At 33.1% G+C, this 20,016-nt stretch overlaps 2 protein-coding genes across 6 annotated transcripts; one reads left to right on the top strand and one right to left on the bottom strand.

Moving 5' to 3' along the window:
• The first annotated feature begins 5,968 nt into the window (after window positions 1-5,968).
• Window positions 5,969-8,884, top strand: LOC107019802. The gene is made up of 8 exons (XM_015220174.2): window positions 5,969-6,366; window positions 7,155-7,235; window positions 7,332-7,391; window positions 7,593-7,636; window positions 7,982-8,024; window positions 8,118-8,189; window positions 8,273-8,374; window positions 8,457-8,884. Exons 1-8 carry the CDS (start codon window positions 6,016-6,018, stop codon window positions 8,574-8,576), a joined length of 873 nt encoding a protein of 290 aa, XP_015075660.1. The 5' UTR covers window positions 5,969-6,015; the 3' UTR covers window positions 8,577-8,884.
• A 98-nt stretch (window positions 8,885-8,982) lies between these two features.
• On the bottom strand, window positions 8,983-19,594 carry LOC107019799 (choline/ethanolaminephosphotransferase 1). 5 transcript variants are annotated; one of them, XM_027917030.1, is made up of 21 exons: window positions 19,313-19,594; window positions 18,495-18,525; window positions 17,551-17,741; window positions 16,935-16,944; window positions 16,792-16,842; window positions 16,203-16,280; window positions 14,138-14,213; window positions 13,980-14,002; window positions 13,800-13,900; window positions 13,278-13,372; window positions 13,042-13,110; window positions 12,643-12,712; window positions 12,225-12,288; window positions 12,104-12,144; window positions 11,947-12,031; window positions 11,583-11,645; window positions 10,262-10,320; window positions 10,069-10,121; window positions 9,707-9,779; window positions 9,453-9,497; window positions 8,983-9,357 (listed from the first exon to the last, which is right to left on the bottom strand). In XM_027917030.1, the coding sequence occupies exons 3-20, from the start codon at window positions 17,685-17,687 to the stop codon at window positions 9,476-9,478; spliced, it is 1,170 nt and encodes a 389-aa protein (XP_027772831.1). In that variant the 5' UTR covers window positions 17,688-17,741; window positions 18,495-18,525; window positions 19,313-19,594; the 3' UTR covers window positions 8,983-9,357; window positions 9,453-9,475. The 5 variants fall into 5 exon arrangements, with proteins under 5 accessions (XP_027772831.1, XP_027772832.1, XP_027772833.1 ...); XM_027917031.1 differs by having other exon boundaries at window positions 19,320-19,594; XM_027917032.1 differs by lacking the exon at window positions 18,495-18,525.
• Window positions 19,595-20,016: the final 422 nt, after the last annotated feature.

Here is a 20,016-nt window from a genome sequence, read left to right as displayed (position 1 = left end):
GGGGTAGGGTGGGGGTGGGGGTACGAGATAATTTTTTTTTTCTTTATCAAAAAATTTTACGTATCTATATTATAGTTTGACTAATTTGAACATGCGTGAAAATATTTACTTCGTAGCGGACGATTACTTAAGACACTTTGTATTTGGTCTGATTTGTTATCTCTAACTTTTATGCTTCACGAGGTTTTATTCAAACATCTTAAACACCTCTTATTGTGTTGTCTGTCAACCGCGCTTATATGAATAAGAAATTAATATCCGCAATCAGATGAGAATCGACATATCATTTTTCTTATTAAAGCATGAATACATAAATTTTGTCCTAACTCAACATTTTAAGTTTTCGTGTTTATTCTAATTTGTGAAGTACATGAATTGGAATACAAATTAGATTCACACCATTTGAATATTGAAAAATGGAAAAAATTAAAATAGAGAGAGTATTTATTTGGAAAAAATATTAAATATGAATGGGATTTTTCATGTGAGTATCTATCCTAGTCAACTTTTCAATTATTTTTTTCCGAAGATATAAATGCAAAACTCCATAATAAAAATGAGAATGTATTAAATTAGAAAAAAATAATTAGTTGGATTTTTCATGTTATTATCAATCAGAGAGAATAAAAATAAATGCAAAATGCCATAAAGAAACTTGAAAAGAAAAAGTAGTACGCAAATCTACATGATTTTATCAAATAATTATCCTTTTGTTTTCTTATATTTTTATTAATTCAGAATTTTTAAATTTATATATTTTAATTTTTTTTTTTTTTAAGCATATGATATGTGGAGTTTTATTAGAGGGGGGCAAGTGGGAATGGAAGTTGAAAGTAACAAATCGAGAGGCATAACTATTTTTTAATTTTGTCCCCACCATTTTGAATTTTATTTTTTTACAATAATGTTTCATTATAATTTATTAAAGAAATAAATATGTTCACCTTATACACGTGTCCCCTTTGACATGTTTATTTTTGTATTAGAATTTGGACCCCCCTAGCTACTTGTAACATGAAAATTGCTGTTTAGGATAATTGAGATTCTTTCGCTATTAATCGAAAGTTTTTAAATTTATATTACGAAAATTAAAGATTGTGATTAATATTAAATAGAAAAATCTCGATAATTAGTGAGCATCTTAACTAGAGCCATTTTATATAATACTTTAGTAAAGTGTAATGATCTTTGTGATAGTTAGATAAAGTTAAGTGGTTTTCGATTTTGAAAAAAAAAAGTTTAGTAATTTTATGTAAACAACGTTTTAACGATGTGAGAAAATAAAAATTAAGTGAATTACAAATATGAAATAATTTAGTATGATTTAAAATTATTTGATATTCCAAATTAAAACTAAAATGTGCTTCTAATAATTACCATACGAAGCTTCATGATTGATTTCATTTGACTTGTTAACATCAATTCGACTAACTTACTCATCGTAATTATTTATCTATTGAGATTATAAAAAATATTGTTTTTAGACTTTATTTGTTTGTCTTTTTATCATCAAATAATAGTCCACCTTATAGATATACGTGGCAGCATAGTGAAATAATTGTTTTATTCTTAATTATAAGTTTCAGATTTGAGTCCTGAATATAAAAGAAAGTTGTGTTACGAGAATCACCCCGAATGAAGTCCTACAAGGTGTAATCGAAATTTAATCGAAACACCAACACAAATTCCAAACACCGAATGAAAAACCAAAGAAATAATATATATATATATATATATATATATATATATATATATATATGGATGTTTTTATCCATATGATGTTTTAGTTTTATATATAGTACAATTTTAGCATTTTCTTCTTGGACTTAACTAATTTAAGTGTTTAATGTAACGTTCATCTAACTTTTTTCAATCTATTTAGATTCATCAGATTTAAATGTTACAAAATTTGGTGACACACAATCAAAGGGATATTGATTTGAGTATATATTTATACGCCACTATCTCAACATGAAAAAATGAAATTGGAATGTGTAGTCATTTTAGATATATGTATGTGTCGTGTTGTAGTGGATTTACTCATTTTACTTCAAAGTTGTCTTTCTCTTTTATTTTTTTCACGATGTTCGATATTTATATTAAAGCTCAATTAATATGAATTTATATAACATATCTAGAATTTGAACGGGATATGATTAGAAAGAAGGAATCTTATTCATCTCATCTCAATATTCAGTGCAAAGGCGTCAGAGTTATCTTAGACGAAAAGTGGTTCGGTGCATATCCTTCGCTAGAAAATTATATGGGGTACAAAGGTTAAATGTTAGTTAATACAAGTGTGTATGTAATTTTGCACACTCTTAAACAAGTGAAAAGAAAGTTTATGCACGTTTCGTCAAATTTCTGGCTCTTCCATTACCTCGGTGGTACCTCTTCTAATTTCCATTGACTTGCTTTTGTTTCTCGCAATTTTTTATATTTATTTTTAAGGGATGATTAATCTGAATTTATATTATGTAACGCTTGCTAAGGAAGAAACACTCTTCATGGTGATTTTTACTAATACATAAAGTTTGAATTCAAAATTTCTAATTTATTTATTCTATCTCAATCTTTGTTGTTGTCTCTTCTTTCCGTTGTCTTCTTCTATTTTTCTACGATATTTCATATTTATATTAAGATCGAATTAATTTGAATTTACAATATATAAGGCTTACTAATGAAGAAATATTTTTTATTAAGAATATTTCATATTTAGAATTTAAATCTGAAACGTTATATGATTTAAAATATCATAATAATCTTTGGTGATGTTTCTTTCTTTCCATTGTGTTTTCACTTTACTATGCTTGTAGTCAGAGAAAACTTGATCAAATTGTAGAAAGATTCATGCATTGATTTGAAAGGCATTTCAACTCAAGAAATTAAAGTTCAAAGTTTATATAAATTCAATTTATAATTCATAGGCTAGAAGAAAAAAAGAAAAATAAAAAAGCACTCAATTGATTGCTGGTTAGGAATAAATTAAATTAATACATATAAGATGTAGCACATTAAATACGGTACTGTTTTGATTACTATCTTATAACCCCAAATTAATATATTATTTTATATTAAAAATAAAATAATTATCCTTATTTAATTTCTACATAACTTAATTCTCTATCGACCGATAAAAAGTACACAAGTGAACTTATAATAAGAGGAAAAAGAGTCTTAATTCTTGATATATAAGCAAATATATGACAATACATGATATTTTATCTTTAAAATTATTCGTTAGGTCAATTTAGGTGCACCTAAGTTGACTTGTGCATTATAAGTACATTTTATTTTTGCTTCTTTTTTAAAATTTGAGTAGAAATCACATATGTTATTTTATACCTATGAATTTGGTGAATTAGAAAATTATTTTGTGCATTTATTTATTACTAAATATTTTTTAAATTAACTTTGATTACATTTTCTCAAATTTTATTCAACTTAATAATCATTAATTATCTACAATTGCGTTATGTTTAAAAACGTTAAAAGTTAAAAGTTAATCGAGTTCACTTGCTATGCCTCGTCTATAGATTTTTTTTTATAATTAGGGTCGAGTCTAAAGTATCATGATCAACATGTTTACATAAATGTAGTAAATTTTGTATATGTATTAAAAAGATGATCTCAATTATTATTATACGTTAATTTGAAATTATTTTAATAATTTATAAATTTAAATTTTAAATCTGCTTCTCGATAAGTCTCCACCACATATAGGTGCTCATTTTTTTGCCTTTTGGCCTTGCAAATACACACACGTGTGTAGTATCTTTGAATAGAAGCAAGAAGTCTCTTTTTAGAAATGGCATAAACACACGCTTGAGGGTTTCATTCTTATATTACGTGATTCATATTGACTTGACACATTAGTAAAAAGTATCGACAAAGTGATAAAAAAAAGTTTTGATTTGCAAAAATAAACAAATAGATTAAAATGTGATCTATTTTTAATATAAAAATCAAGTAAAATAAAATGAATAAATTATATCATAAGTTCAAATTTATTTATAGGTCAGCGCCTAAACTATAGCATGTTTGGTATTTGCTTATTATAGCAAGCAATGCAGGCTTATTGCACGCCCAATTTCAAGGGCATCATTGTTATGACAAATAACAAAACACAACAATTAATTTTATATATGTTGTGTCCCTTTCCAAATATTATTTTCCAATGTTGGTTTTATTAAAAAAAAAAAAAGCTTTACGTGATACTGATATGATGTATATTTAACTAGGTTGCGTGTTCGAGTTTTGAAAATATAAAAAATTTAAATAGGAAGTACTTCCTTTTTTAGTGACTTCTTACCTGATACGAATATGAATTAGTTGAGACATCAAAATGAGTATATCGAGATCAGTAAGAAACCAAAAGATAAATAGTGTTAGTATTGTATATCTAAAAGAAAAAGAAAAAGATAACTTGGCGCATGAATCATTTTACGTTCACGCAAGATTCAACCTACCTTGACACAAACATTATTCATGATTGATTCCACGATACAACATAGGTGTTCATAAATTTTGAATATTACCACTACAGTAAAAATGATCTTTAGCAGCAAATAATTACTAATAATAGTTTAATTATTGTTAAATATGTTCTTTTAAATATAATTAACACTTTTTATAAGTGTCTCTAAAATTTATACTGATATAATTAGACCCAATAACAAATAACTAATATTGATAAAAAACTTTAACATTATTTATTATCATCAAAAATTGTTTTTTGCTATATTAAATACGCATGATATGTCAATTAAGGTTATTTTATGAAATAAGTTGGCATCCACTTGTTGGTATGGTGGATATAATAATTAAGTACTATGTATATTAAAATTCATAATATGTTTATGTTAGTGGTTTTTTCATTTAAAGATTGAATTTAAAGTTAAGTGAAGTAGTATTTTTTATCACAAGACTCGATGTTAAACTTTACAATAATTAACAAAAGGTACATTTAAGTCATTTGATGATGATTAATAACACTTATGACAGCTTGCACTTTAATTATATTATCACTGTAACACGTCTATCGTACAAAATATACACAAATTTTATTAGGTCCACAACACCTACTTGTCTCACCATTCGTCTCCTATCACCAAATTATGTAATAATCTTATAAGACTACCATAAAATCAATGAACAGTATTTGTCCATAGAAACTTCAAGAATTTGCCTCTCAAGTGGGGGCGGAGTTACAGTTCTGCTTAATAACGAGATAATTTAGAAAAAAAAAATTCAGATATGTATATGCAAGCCAAACTTCAGGTAAAAATGTCGAAAGTTTACTATCAATATTCAGACGTAAAGTGGTTGAAAATCCTGATGTCTTAGGATCGAAACTCAATGGAGATAAAAAGAAAAACACTAGGTAATTTTTCTCATCTTTCCTGCCCTGGGTGGATAGAGTTACCTGGTACCTATTGTCAGGGGCAGAGCCACCTTGGTAGAAGAGGTTCATTCGAACCCCCTCGACGGAAAATTATACTATTTATACATGGTTAAAATAATATTTAATATGTATATATATAGTAGATGTCGAACTCTCTTTTGCTACTCCTTATGTCTATTTCTACGAATTTTGAACCCTCTTATTGAAAATCCTGGCTCCATGCTCTAGGACAGAGTTATCTGGTACCTATTGCTCGTGAAAGTTTTGCAGATATTCCGTGGAATTAGTCGGAACATAGTAATAAAAAAAGAAAAAGGTAAACTTTTACAACTTTGATCGCGTATGCCTAAAGTTGAGTCAATAACTAAACTTACAAATTTATATACATTACCGCTATGACTTAAATGGTGATCCCAAAATCGACTATTTGTATACATATTGGGCCTTTTTGAGTCCTAAATCCTAATTTGTTGGGTTATTTAGACAATGGGCTAATCAAATCAAATTAATGGGCCAACCAAAAATCCCAAGGCCCATATAACACCCCTATCTAAAAGAGTAACCTTTTAATCAAGAACACAAACAAACAAGAATCCATTTTTTTTTCCACCATGAATGTCCTCAAACTTCATTACAATAGCAAATTCTCTTCAATTTCTGGGAATTTATCACCCCTTTCATCTTTTTTAGCACCCCATTTCATTTTTTTGCCTACCCACAAACCAAAAATTCTGCCTTTAGTTCTTAATTGTTCTCTTGACAGCTTTAAGCCAAGAAATGTGAAAGGTTCAACTGTAAAAACCCAAATTTGGAGTGATAAAGAAGAGGAAAATTCAGAGGAGTATGAGTACTTAGCTCCAGATGGGGTTGTTTATAAGAGGACTTTGAGACTAGTAGAAGGTGCTATGTTTGCTGCTGTTTCAGGATTGGCTTATCTATTGAGCAATTCTCTTGCTATTGAGGTACTTATGGTTCTTGGAATTTTGAAATTTGTGGGTTTTTTGTTGTTGTTAGTTTGATGTAGTTTATGAATTACTATTGAATTTGGTGCAGTAAGGGAAGTCCATCATATGTAGTACTTGAATAATACATTGATGTATGTTACTAGTGAGAATGGAACTAATCAAGGTGAAGAACTGTTTGATTAAAGAAATGTGGATTTAATTATGGTCAAAAATTGTTTTGATAGGAAAAAAGGGTAGCTTTGATATCAATAGGGGCATAGGTATGTCTGCCAGAGACGGATCCAGAATTTGAAGTTTATGATTTCTTATGGAAATCTCCCTCTATATATGTGATAATAATCGGGTTCGCAGTTGGAGAGTTACAGATATTTAGTAGAATTCTTAATACATATAAGGGATTTAGGAAAAAGCTACTTGGTTCACGTGAACCTTGTAACTTAGAAGTTAGGTCCACTCCTGTATGCTGCCAACATCCAAGCTTATGTGACTTGATTAGTTGAGCTTCTATTTCTTTAACTATTGATACTTGGCTCTGTTGGTGGTTGCAGTGAATTTGTGGTATTGTAGCAAAAGAACCAGCCAATTTAGGGTTTTTTAGGTTGAGCATTCTGTATTTTTGTTGGCAGTCCACCTTTAGTCGATGACTTTGTTTGATGTTAAGTGATTAACTCAGACCTGTTGCATAATAGTTTAGTTTGTTTCCAGTTTCTAGTTTGTATTATTGGTCATTTCTTGCTGGTGGTTTTGATCTCCTAAAAGGAAATTTGGCTTTGCATGTAGCACAGAATTACTTCGGCTGTTTCTTCGCATTGCCAATTGTTGTATCCTCGATGAGATGGGGTGTCGCAGCTGGCAGGAAAACCATGGTTTGTCTTCTTCGCACACCTCTTAGATTGGACATTCACTTATTCCCACTTGCTCATCATCTACATTCTCTAACGACATTTATCCCATCTCATTAGGTGGCAACTGTTGTACTCTTGTTTGTCTTGTCTGGTCCAGTGAAAGCATTAAATTATATGGTGAGTGATGTCTTATAAACCACAAAAGATGTATACATAGGCTAGTGAATATCAAATTTTATCATTGCTTTATTTTGTTACTTGTTATCCTTGTTGGCTGTTCTTGTGCGATGTTCACAAAAGTATTATTCGTATTTCCACCACTGTTCATGTTTCTGTGATGTTTCTTACTAAATTAGCTACACTTCTCTCCTGAATCAGCTAATGCATGGTTTACTTGGCTTCACAATGGGTTCGTTATGGAGGTATGTTGTTAGTTTGTTATGTCTCTCCATATCTGAATGCTTATTTGTCAAGTTTTTGCAATGGAATCCGTTTTGACTGGAAATCTTGCAACGGTTATATGCCTTGTCGTAACCCCTCAGTGGAACACCTTCCCCAAAAAAGGACAAACATTAATCTGCAGTGTTCCGCAATACGTATTCACTGATCCCAGAAACATTATTAGTGTAATGACTTCAACTTGAGATGTGCTGGAGTTCAGTATATACAAAGTTATCCGCTGGACCATATATCGTTCATCCTTCAATGAAATGTTGTTGCTACTGTCTGATGTTTTAATGATTGCTCGCCCTTATATTTGTCGCCAGGTTGAGAACAAGTTGGGGTGCCTCGATCTTCTTGTGTGCTCTTGTATGTTCTCTCCCTCCACTGTTTTACCTTTGAGTGTGTTGTAATGAGAATCAACAGACAATATCAACGAGAAACATACATTTTGATTTGCAGGCTCGGGCTGTTGGTGCTCTCGGATATGTTATATTATCCTCATTTTTAATAGGAGAAAACATCCTTGCTCTGGTAATAGATAGCTTCAATGATCAATTGCTCAGTTATTCTTTACAAATGAATTGATTACTCGTGTGTTGATTCTTCGCCTGTAGATCACGATAAACATTCATGCTTCTCTCTCGTACATCCTCACATCCTTAGGCAGTCCGATAGTTCCATCTATGAACTTTATTTACACCTTATTCGGGACTCTGGTACGTGTGATTTCTTCTTATCTATTCAATCTGGCAAGAACAGTAGAAAGCTCATGTTTCCCTTTCGTTTTACAACTTGCAGCTTTTGATAAACTGTGCATTTTTCGTGTCCTTGCTGCATCTTCTCTATGCCATTTTTCTTACTAAATTTGGCATGAAAGCTAATTTGAGACTGCCAAGGTGGTTAGCCATAGCAATTTAAACAGGCTAAAGAAAGACGCGATTGGAATGGAACTTTGCTCAGATACTACACCACCGCGATGGTTAACACAAGGTTATTTTGATCAGCATTTATTCAAGACTGTCGATTTGAATCGACATCAACTTCATCTATCTATTGTTCAAAGCAATACAAAGTCAACAACAAAAGTCCAGTTTACTTGTACATGTATTTGAAATGCATATTTGGCCAGTATCTAGTGCACTGAAAACTCCACCTGGTTGGAGATGTAATATTTTTGTGTATAATGCTATCAATTTATCTAAAAAAAACATATATTATTTCAGAAACTTCCCTCTGTGGTCTATGATATTACGTTTTCCAGAAACTTCCCTCGTGGATTATGATATTACGTTTCAGTATAAAGAACTAATCAAAGAAATAGAGAGGGGAAGAGAAGAGAAATATATACTCCTTTCAAGTATCAACAAATCTAAATGAATTCAAATACAATAACAAACAATTCTGCAAACAACAAACATAAATATTGTCAAAAGCATAACACCTTTAGGAGGTCAACTAATCGAAAAATCCTAGAGAAACATCTTAGTCAACAAAAATCGAAAGGGAAAATTCAAAAAAGAAGTTCATCTTAGCTACTTGAACTAAACATGAATTTGAAGTCGAGTTCAAACAAAGCTCTCAAACTGTGAAAAGTCAAAGAGGCACTCGTTGAACCCCAAACATCCTTCAAAAGCCAGGTTCAGGAATCGACTAGGCAAGGAAAGTCAAACTTCAATCCCAGGTAGTTCGAGGTTGAAAGCTAGAAACAAGAAGATCACAACTGTATCATACACTAACCGAAGGAAAATATAACCTCGAGTTCATCAAGAACGAGAAAAATGTTATAAGGTGTACCAAAATTTTGAGCGTAAAACGGCTCAAGCTTCTTTTCTTGTTATCCTGTCATTTAAAAGTGAAAAACATTAGCACTGGAAATGTTAATAAAGGAAACTGGATACTGAAAATGGTTCTTGGATCCTTGTAACAAAGATCAGGTTGATTGATTTTTATTGAGTAGAATGGGCACTCTACTCTAGATATTGTACTGAAATCAAATAATATATAGTTGGACACGGGGTACAATAAGAGTCGAGCACAATAGTTCTCACCTGAAACAGTATATCCCGAGCGCTGATGTGATTTCATGTATAACAGAAGTGGCAAAATGCAGATAGAGTGATACTGAACAAGATGGGAAGAGATAATAATAATCAGCCAATAATTCATAGGAGTTACAAAAACGACAAGATAAAGACACTTGATCGGAGATCTCTTGATCAAAAGTAGAATATAGAGCAGATGGTATTAAATCATCAGCTTTCACGATTGGCTGATCTATCAATTTATTCTTCTCTACCTTGATTGCCAGAAAAGAAATGTTTGCAGATTCAGCAAAACTTAATTTTTTTCAAATATAGCTCAACAAAACAGCATATCATATCCATCTGAATCGCTAAAGCAGATGTAATACCTGAGTATGCAGTGTAAGCGAGAAGAACCCAGAACTCATCAACCATAGGAACTCTGCAAGGAAGAGATTCTCATGAGCTTACAGAAATACAAGAATTTCGAAAAAAGAATATTAGTGATAAGTGAAAAAGCATACTCTCCATAAGCTGGTACGACTTAAATTCCTTGAATGAATGAGACTGGTTTCAACTTACCCATCATTAAGTCTGGCAGTGAGCGCATTTGCAACGGCAAAAGGTAGACAAAGCAGAGACTGCAAACATAAAGTTATATTTCAAAAGCACTGAAACCACAATACTTGAAACATCATCTATTTACTTGTCTTCTTCTTTCAAAAAACTGTTATCTACCATACTATCTCATTCAATATTCAATGGAGACATCATCAGCTTCAATGAAACAGCACGGATTCTCTGTCGAGACCAACTCTGAGGATACAGTTCTCCAACTCATACACTTGAGTGGGTCAATTAACAAACAGAGATGGTTTTACACGTTTTTGTCAGAATGTTCTGAGGGAGCTGAAATGTTACCCTCTATATTACCTGACACAACACATTGAAACTTCACTGTTTCTCAAAAGAGCACGTTTAACTATCTCACTGATGGAGTTAATTAGATTTTATGTAAGCCAGCAAGATTCCAGGTGACCACCAAATTCAATTGGTTAGTTCCACTAATAGACTTTAACTGCATAACAGCCCTGCAGAACACCCTCAACATTCCCTATAAATCCCTCCCCAAGGACCTCACATCATCTCTGTCCCCAACTATTCGGCTAATATAACTGCTGCTCCTAATCATTTCTACAAATTGGGATGAAAGATTTCCGAAGCTGAGATTAAGGTGATTGGAGGCATGTTGTTAGGGGTTGAGAGTTGTGTGTGGAAGGTGAATGACTGCAAGCTCACAAGGTCTGATTTTTTTCTGGTTTCATTTTGTTTTACAGGTGAGAGAGAGAGTGAGAGCAGCTTAGGTATTTCAAAGACCAAAAAGCGGTGATTTAACCTATCAATGTTTTAGAACCTGACATAACAGAATGCAAGACTTCAATGAGAATTGCACCTACACAGCAAATGGGACTAGGTAGACCCAATTGCCAAATCCAAATGCAAGTACAATCGAAAATGCAAAAAAGTGCAAGTTATTAAGCCTCAAACAATCCAGTTCAACCCAAAAATGGTTTCTTATTCTATTCCTTTTTCTCCTTAAAGAGCCTATCGGAATAACTTCCAATGGAGTAAAGAAGTTCATTACTAGAAAGAGCCACAAGAATGTGTGTGATGGAGGCCAAAATATCTGTTTTTTTGCGCAGCAAAATACATCTTCTCTTTGATAAAGTAAGAATAGGAGTTATTAATCAAGGATATAGATGTCAGACTCCATGGCTGAAATTGTAAGTCAGATATCAACTTAAAGAAAAGATGGATTAGTTTAAACCAGATGACTTCTAGACAGTTGGCTAATCTAACGACGTTATAAACTTAATTTAGCACATCACAAAAAGCAGCGTACCATGCACATATTTGTTTTCAGACCCTTGGGTTCATCACACAGGTGAGCCAAAATCAACCTTCCCTGCAGACAAAACCTTACTTAGAAACAATTTAAGAACTTCAAATAGATTTTGAGCATGGCATCGGTTCAAGTAGAGCAATAGATGTGATTCGAGAAGGCCCTAAAGATCTGCAACTACTCATTTGTGCATATATCTTCAGGAAACAACCCATACTCAATAATTGAGATGACATAACTAAGAGAGCAGAAAATGTCAGTAAACAGAAATTATCAGCTTTCTGGATATCTTATTTTAGAATAGGTTGCACAGCAAGAAAATGTAAAAATGCATAAAACTGAAGGCAAGAAGGAGAGCAATTACCACAAGAAATCCAAATGCAAGCCCAGTTCCCACTACCACAAGATGAGGGTAGTTCTTCATTAAATTAGATGGAGATAAGTAGTCCCTGCATAACAACCAATCCTAAATACCATGATATGGTCTCAAAAATAATTAGTGTTCTGAAAGTGAAAAATACCACAGAAGCACTCCTCCCAATAGAACAACAAATGGGTAAAGCTGTCAACAAGAGAAGTGAAATTATTCAACAACCGACTATAATCACAAATCACATATTATAATCTAAGAAACGCACTTACCATGGCCAGCGCCCGCGGCATACTTCCTTTTGTTGCCTTAACAACCTTATGAACATTGTTAATACTGCCAAAAGAATTGAGGTTAATACTGTTCAACTAGTCTTAAATGTTACAGCAAACTAAAGCACTATAATAGCTGGATCCAGAATCTTTAGATGATGAATATGGAAGAAGTAGCCTATGCTTTCACCAGAAAGGTGAAACGGCGCAAAATAAAGTTTAACAATTCAAAGAGATGCAATACTACAATGCTATTGATGGACATTGCCAAGAACTGTAAAAATGATGAATGTTGCCTATTGCTAATAAGCCATTTACCATGATCTGATAAATAAAACATGTCTATTTCAAGTCCATTATCAGAAAGAAATATGGAAGAAAAAGGAAGAGATTCATCGAAGTATGAAAAATTACTCACTTGCAATAGACTGTTGGAATAACAGCAAAAACTACCATCAGGAACAACACGGCTTTATTGGTCGGAATTTCTGAAGTCAGGATAATAGGAGTAAGAATAATAAGAAACACTAAAATCAACTTGGGAACAGATAGGAAACAGTCAATATCCATAAATAATATGTATGGATAGGCTCATGGAAGCAACAATCATCTGAAAGCAGGTATAGAAGCACAGAGTTCACAAAGCATAATATAAACTATATAACTACACAAATATCATATCAGATAAAGTACCTCCGATCAATAATCAGCACTTCATAATACAGAGAGAGAGAGAGACAGACAGAGAGAGACACAGAGAGGGTTGGGGAGAAACTTAAAAGCTGAAAAACAAAAGGACGCTTTATACAAGCCTCACCGTTCAGAAAAGGAACCCAACTCACGAGAGGCATAGAATTCCCAAACGGCTGAGCCCACCACTCAGACCCTGAAATCATGAATTGTCAAGCTGTTAATAGAGAAAACTGGTAGAATGTGAACAAAACAATAGACTGGGGTAGCCAGGAATGAGGAAGGACATCAGAAGGGATGTCCTATTGGGAAGTTTCAAATGTATCTCAAAAGGAGGTGGGAAGAGAGAGAAACCAAGCTTACCCACTAAAGCTGTAAAGAAATGGCTGAGATATATCAGCATGAGACCCTCTGTTGGTCCATTTACTACCGGAAGAACTAGTGTGTTGGTGAAATAGCTGCAAAAGGGAGCAACATCCAGAAACAAGATTAAATCAAGATACTAAAAAAACACATAAAAACTAGGATGAGACATTGATCCAGATATCTATCTCATAAAGTTTTTTTGCCTTGACCAAGAAATCAGTTGTTTCCAGCTTTGAAACTCGGGAGCAAATGGGCCCTCCCTCTACCCTTATCCACTTAAATACAAGACTTGGTTAACCTTCGCCATTGCACCAAAATCCCAGGGCAATTCTCTCCTACATAGTTTAACCAATTATCTCCTAAATCCATGTATCTTGTAGAGGTGTTGAGCTCATTACTATTCAAACAGCTATTGCAACTGATGCACGGTATTTGATTTATATTTCATGCTTACTAATCCACCCTTCTAATATTTTAAGCCAATAGATCCAAAAACTAAATATACTGATAAACACCTACCTTTCCCAAGTAGCGAAGTAGAAAGGAACAGCTGATATAACCCAGAACCAGAAAGCATCCCGTCCACACATCGCAGTACTCCCAAAAGCCAAGGCTTCGAACTGTTCATATTAAACACAAAATCTGTAAGTCACAAGTCTTTCCAGGGAAAGAAAAAGGATAATTGAAAACAGGACATACTGCACATGCAAGCGCATCACACCCTGCAAATTGTGAAAGCCAAGACATCTGATTAGAATCATAGCAAGAAATTTAAACAGAATCGGCAGTTCGCACACGCGCAACTTAGAGAGAGAACAACATAAAGTATATAAATGAATAAGGAGAGAAACAATCACCATGATCAAAAAGCTCTCCTAGTGGACTAGAGGAATTTGTTCGTCTTGCTTGTTTTCCATCAACAGCATCAAACGTCTACATCCATTAAGAGTCCAACCAAACAAAACATTCAAAAAGGAACTCCAACAGAAGAAAAAAACAATATATTTCATTACTAAAGCCATTCCAAAGAAGGATTATGAAAGGTACAGTTCTATGAAATAGCTTTTACTACCTAAAGGCAGCACCAAAGATGATCTAAAGTCAGAGATAACAATATTTTGGTCCATCCAACAGTTCCCCAACACTATGGACAAACTTAGTGGTAAGTTGCTCCGAGATAAGCTCAATGTTGCATAGTTCAAAGGCCATACTATATGCAAAAATAAGGGTAGCCTAAATAATAACCTGAACAGTTACATCTGTTAGTTTTATCTTCTGCCACCATCCAGTAACAAGTGAGTAGATTGATATTGAAACAAGAACACTTATAACTCGTGCTATAGAACAAGCTTGTATCTTATATTTGTTGCCTTTGTTTCATAAAAAAATTCTCAAGCCAAACTCAAAGGACAACTCCCCTATTAGATAACAAAACTTTTTGACTTTAAAATGCCAGGAACACGATGTGAACCCTGTTTCCAGTAAAATACCAGTCGAATGAAATGAAATGTCCTATCAGTTAGAAATCTGTTACTATTCATTTGAAAGTTTGCCTCTTGTAATTACTGTTCCATTTATAGAATTTAATGAGATCTCAGTTCAATTTTATCATTTCCCTATAAACTTTTTAAACAGCAGAACAGAGTGATATAATATGGTTCATGTTTTCTCAAAGTTGAACCAATTAATTCAATCTTGAACAAACTTACAAGTCCTAAACTTATCAGATTTCTTTCACACATGTGCATTAGGGATTGGGACTTTCAAGATCTCAGAATTTTTAAGACAGTAGCACATAGGAGGCTGGCAAAACAAAAGATCACAGAGTGCAGACTTGATTTCTATTTTCACGTCAGTTGCAACCAAAATTACTTATATTCTGACGAGAACTAAACATAATGAAACAGGCCTTTGTGGTCATCAGAATTCATCTGCAAAGATCTATGTTGAATTCTTATACCTCATTTTTAGGTCCCATGATGCTAGAACTGCTTAGTAGTTACATTACATCAGGAGCATTGACTCTTTTATTTTCAATATTTACCTAGGTTTGATGTCTAAACATTCAAAAAATACCAAAAGTGAATACTCTCATCAGTGCATCAAAAGTGAATACTCTCATCAGTGCATCAAAGTCGAATACTCTCAGAGACCTCTAACAACGACTAACCACACACAATGACAGTTATGCAGAGAAACCATATGCCTCAACTCCAATGTTTCCGTTATTTGTGTGTGTGATTAAAGGTAAAATTCCTATCTTACATGGATCCTTATTTACCTTGTTGTAACTAGATCGAATGACTCTGACATGGGTAGGATATGATTCTTCGAAATAACAGGAAAATTAACATAAAAATGTTATACCCATGCCAAATACTTCAACATACCAATAAAGGATAAATGTGCATTCCAGAGTCATGTAACATAGTCAAATCACATGACATAAAGATTAAAATTGTCCTCAAATGCTACTACAAATAACCAATGGAAAAATACACTCCTAAAAGAGCATTCTATAGTGGTAATGAAACAGGTGATCCTCAGATACAAGTTTATCTAAAGTGTCGCTTCTAGACCAACACAGGATGTGGTAATTGGATCACGCACATGCCGAGGCAAAAACAATGGAAAACTAAAAGATAGGACCGTGCCCTCAAAAACTTACTTGTAACAACATATGTTTCCCACCGATCCAAAGTCAAAAAAGTTGAAAAGTACACCTAATGACACCCGTTATCCTCTATGTTCACCAATTTAAAATACATTAAAATGCAATTCTATTGTACAAATTAAACATGGAAATAAAAGAGTACATACCCGGTTAAAATAATCATGACTGTGAAACACATATCGACTATCAAAACATTATGCTACAAGAACAAATTGAGAATATTAGGATGGTGGCTAAGACAGGCAAACCTGATAAAGGAAGAGAAGCAATCCATGCGCAAAATTAACCCATCTTGGAGGAGGTGAATCCAACAGTGGAGAATAAATCTGGGGAAAAGAATATCCAGTAAGAGAGAATTAGAATATGCAATTAAAGAACTTTTTAAAAGCAAAAGCACAAACAACTAAATGTTGCACTGCATGGATGTGCCTGTGGATTCTCCTGAGAGCACTTAGGACCCCGTCATATTTAGTGAGAGAGAGTATGTTATGCAGTTAAAGAAAGGGGTGGAGGAGGCAAGTAAGTTCCTTCCTACAGGCAGTAGCTTGCTTGCTGACGTGAGGTAAAATGTAGTGGGGAAGGACCAGTATGAAGAGAGAAAGAGTACTAAAGGTTGACAGAAAAGCAACCTCCTGAAAGTTCGAGAGGAAAGAAAAACACCATTCATGAAGATATAGTAGATTCAACTGAAGGGAGAAACTTCAAAACAAGAAGCAGGAAAAACCAATGCAGAGGCTGAAGAAAATATCCCATTTCCACTAGGAAAAAGTAACAAAAACCATCTACTAACAAAAACTTCAAAGGATAAGTGTTCTAGAGATACAAAGTCCAACTCACATATCCGAGCAACGCAGATGTGACCAAGAACAAAAATCCTGTAAGCGTAATCTGCAACGGAAGTTATTTATCAGACCTCGCAGAAAATACATTAATGAGAAAATAACATTGCAACAAAAATTGTAGGTAACAGTGGGACGTACCATATTCGGTCTGGGAAACATATACAGAACATGCACACCAAAAAACAACGGTCAGTTAACTTCGGAAACAGAGAAAAAGATACAGCATGATAACCGAGCTAAGGCCATTATCAATTAATTGTTAAAACGGGTAACAAATTCATGTGAGATTATTTATTCTGGTACCTGATGAGTATACACTCAGTGTATGTTATATATATGTGTGTATGTACAAAACTGCATCAAAGCCTATTATAACGTCACAGAAGGAAATGGTCTATGCTTTCCCAATACTCCCAAAGTTTCCATAGTTCGTTTATTTTATTATTGTCATTATCATTAACTTTGACATTAAGGAGGCTGTATGAGTGGCAAAGAGTTTTTTTTATTTCCTTTTGATAACCATGATCTCTTCCCCCCCTCCCCCCCCCCCGACAGGTCATAAAAGAAACTCTAGTACTCCAATTTGCCAAATGACAGCAAGACTCTGTGAGATCAGTAAAGAAGTAAATAATGAATTCCATTATACAAGATATATCACTACACAAACACAAGAAATTTAAACACCCATAATTTGTAGACATGCACAAATTGCCAAGGAAATAGGAATCAACAGAAAATTCAGAGAAAAACTTACGGCATCCAAAGGGGGAAGAAATTGACGCAGCGACTCCAAAAGGGTTGCAACACATACTTCGCAACATAGGAGTGATCCACCCCACTGTATTTGTACCTATGAAGGGCTTGCACTCCATGAGCCCCTATGTAACCCATCCTTCCTTTACCTCCTCTTGCTCCCACTGAAATCACCTATAAACCAATTGGAATCTGCACAAAAACACTTGGGTTGAAGTCTCTAAAATCAATACCAAAGTTAACAGAAACACAAAATTGACAGGGACTATGACAAGCATAAAAGCGACGAGCATATGACAAATTTTATAAAGCTACAAAAAGTGAACAGAGAAAACAAATTTGAACATTCAGTCTGAAAATGAAAGTAGAACCACACATTCTAAGGTTGTAGAATCATGACCAACTTTCACAACCAATACTAGAGTAAACAAAATAAAATTGAATAGGGACTCAAAAAAGATAGGATCTTGAACATTTAATCAGAGAAAAAAAGTAGAAATATGAAAAGGGTATGCTTGGAACTGCAATTTATGACAAATTTTTTATATAGAACAAATTTGACAGAGCAATCAAAATGGAAATATGAAAAACAAAGTTAGCAACACAAAAAGGGTATGCTCACAATAACAGCAACAACAACAACAACAAATCAAAACATTCAAGAGCAAACAAACTTGATGGGTACTATCAAAATAAGATTTTGAACATTAAATCTATAAAATTAAGCCTAAATACGAAAAGGGTATGCTTAAGATGCAAGAATATGACAAATTGTCGATAAACAATTGATGGGGAAGCATAAAGATGGATTTTTGAAGATCGAATCTAGGAAACAAAGTTGAAATACCAAAAGGGTATCTTTTATAATGCAAAGATTTGAGAAGAAATAACCATTCTTGGGATAAAAATTGAAACTTTAGATAGATTCTGCAAAATCTAACTCACCTCTGTGCAAAAAGAACGCAGGGGAGTGATCCTTGGAGAAGCAATGAGCAAAAACAGAGAAAATTGAAAAATGGATGTGTGTTAATTTAACACATTAAAAATTAAGAGCAAATATAAGAAAATACATTTATAAAAAGTTAAATAAAGCATTAATTGGAACTCATTTACATTTACAAATAATAGATGTTAAATTATTCGGATAATTTGTGTTTTTGTTTTATATTTTAAATTTTCATATAAAAAAATTTCAAAAATCGAGGGATATTGACAATTGAGGAGGGTAGGAGTGAGGGAAATTTCACTTGATATTTAATGCTTATATTAGAGGTTGACTAAATTTAAATTCGTATTAAAAATCTCATGCTAAAAATAAAATGACTTACTTATTATTTTAAAAAAAAAAACTTTGTAACCTAATATTGGTATTTGGTTCATAAAACATTGACATCAAAAAAAGTAAAGGTGAAAGCATCTAAAAATTTGAAGATGCCTAATTAGGCCTTGGCGTTCGGTCGGTTCGGTCGGTTCGGTTCGTAAATATCGGTTCGATTTTTCGGTTTTTGGTTTGGCCAAATATGAAACCAAACAAGACCAAAATAAATTCGGTTTGGTTCGGTTATTATAAATTCAGTTCGATTTATTTCGGTTCGATTTCGGTTTAACCAAATTTAATAAAAAAATAGTAAAAATTTTAGCATTTTCACAAACTTAGTTATCTTCTTCTACTACTACTACTACTACTACTATTATTATTATTATTATTATTATTATTATTATTATTATTTTGGATGTGTTTTATAAAAGCATAAGAAACTTACGACTTACGAGTGACGAAAACGAGAGATGAGAGTTGAGAGATGAATGAGTGGTGGCTGACTGGCTGTGGGCCTGTGGAGAGCCGGCGGGCGGCGATCGACGACGACGACTGGCAGTGCTGCTCGCTGCTGCGGTGGCTGGCCTACGTGGCTGCTGGCGGCGTGGCAAGTGGCGACTGGCAGCGGACGGACGGAGGAGTTGACGATGGTGGACGGTGGGTCAACGTCGGTGGCAGTGGACTGGAAGTGTTTGGTGAATGGTGTTTCAGAGAAGAAGGTTTCACTTTCAAGTTTCAAAGAAGAAGGTGTTACTTTCAGACTTCATTGTTAATTGGGAAACTTACATAAATGTGCTATAATAATAAAATATTTACCATTTATAGCAATAATATATTTTTTTCACTTGATCGCTTTTAATTCATTTATAATACAATTTTAATACATATTACAAAGAACAATTTATTATTCACATATAATACAAGTTTTAATGATGGATAATATATTTATCACACATTTTAATACACTTATAATACAATGTGACCATTTTTTACCAAACAAACACAATATATTTCAAAAACAATTATAATTCAAATATATTGCATAAATAATCCACTTTTAATACATAGTACAGATTTATCACAGTATTGCTATAAATGGTAATAAACAAAAAGTATCGCTAAAATCAGTAATTATTTTTTAAAATGTAT

Source organism: Solanum pennellii, chromosome 5 (genome assembly GCF_001406875.1).
Source record: "Solanum pennellii chromosome 5, SPENNV200".
Classification (NCBI taxonomy): domain Eukaryota; kingdom Viridiplantae; phylum Streptophyta; class Magnoliopsida; order Solanales; family Solanaceae; genus Solanum; species Solanum pennellii.
This window is presented reverse-complemented; position numbering and strand designations above follow the sequence as displayed.